General features: G+C 64.7%; 1 protein-coding gene across 2 annotated transcripts in view; it reads right to left on the reverse strand.

The window, feature by feature from the left end:
• TNRC6A (trinucleotide repeat containing 6A) overlaps positions 1 to 853 on the reverse strand; it is a 126,050-nt gene that overhangs the window by 67,732 nt on the left and 57,465 nt on the right. Inside the window, exon 1 of one of the 2 annotated variants that reach the window (XM_025047291.1) lies at positions 740 to 821. The exons of the other annotated variant lie outside the window; for it this stretch is intronic. Coding sequence (XP_024903059.1) covers positions 740 to 806 — 67 coding nt within the window. The 5' untranslated portion in view covers positions 807 to 821. Of the gene's footprint in view, positions 1 to 739; positions 822 to 853 lie in introns of those variants that run through there. 2 annotated transcript variants of the gene reach the window in all.

Here is an 853-nt window from a genome sequence, read left to right on the forward strand (position 1 = left end):
GCGCCCCCGCCCTGCCGGTCTAGGTCGACTCCCGCTCCTTGAAGTTCAGTTCCAGTGGTGATCGCCCCTCTGGACGTTACAGTTCCCCCTTTCGGGCGTCCTTTAGGGACGATTTTAATGGCCAACGGTGAGGAAAGGCAGCTTACCCAGGGTGGCCAACTAAATTTCTCTCTGGTGCCAGTTCTGTTTCACTGACACTGCCTTGGGGATCTGCAGCTCAGCAGAGGAAAAGGAGAATGGCCACACGACCTTGACATTCAGAGCCCAGCTTGTCCGAACCGGGAGCTGCACGGGGGCTCCGGCCCCCCACGGCGTTCCAGCTTACGTTAACACTCGAAGATGGACCCTGACGGGGCAGCCAGGAAACAAGATCTAGAAGAGAGGTTCTCTCCGGGAGATCGCCCCGCCCCCGGCGGGGGCATCCTCAGGGCAATACCTGAGGACTGCTGTGATGGTCGCACGGGGTGGGGCCCGCTGCTGGCAGACAGATGGTGAACGCTCCACAGCGCGCAGGGCGGGCATCGCGGCAGCCACTCGCCCGGCCCACACCATGGGCAGCGCCCAGGCGGAGAAACTCTCAGCTGCAGGCCCCGCGCGTCTGCGGCCCCGCCCCTCACAGGACCAGGCGGGGGCCCGACGCCTCGCGCCTCCTCCGACTGCCCGTGGTGCCGCGCTTGGCAGTCACCCATCCTCTCCGAGCCTCGGCCTTCATCATAAAACGGGCGGTGACAGCACCCACCTCGCAGAGTGACCTGGGTCAGGTGAGTCCACGTGGTCTTCAGAACGGCGGGCAGGAAGCATTCCATAACTTAGCTCCCCCCGCTGCCCCCAGGGGGTGCCCAGCCTGGAACGG

Source organism: Pteropus alecto, unplaced genomic scaffold, assembly GCF_000325575.1.
Source record: "Pteropus alecto unplaced genomic scaffold, ASM32557v1 scaffold15, whole genome shotgun sequence".
Classification (NCBI taxonomy): domain Eukaryota; kingdom Metazoa; phylum Chordata; class Mammalia; order Chiroptera; family Pteropodidae; genus Pteropus; species Pteropus alecto.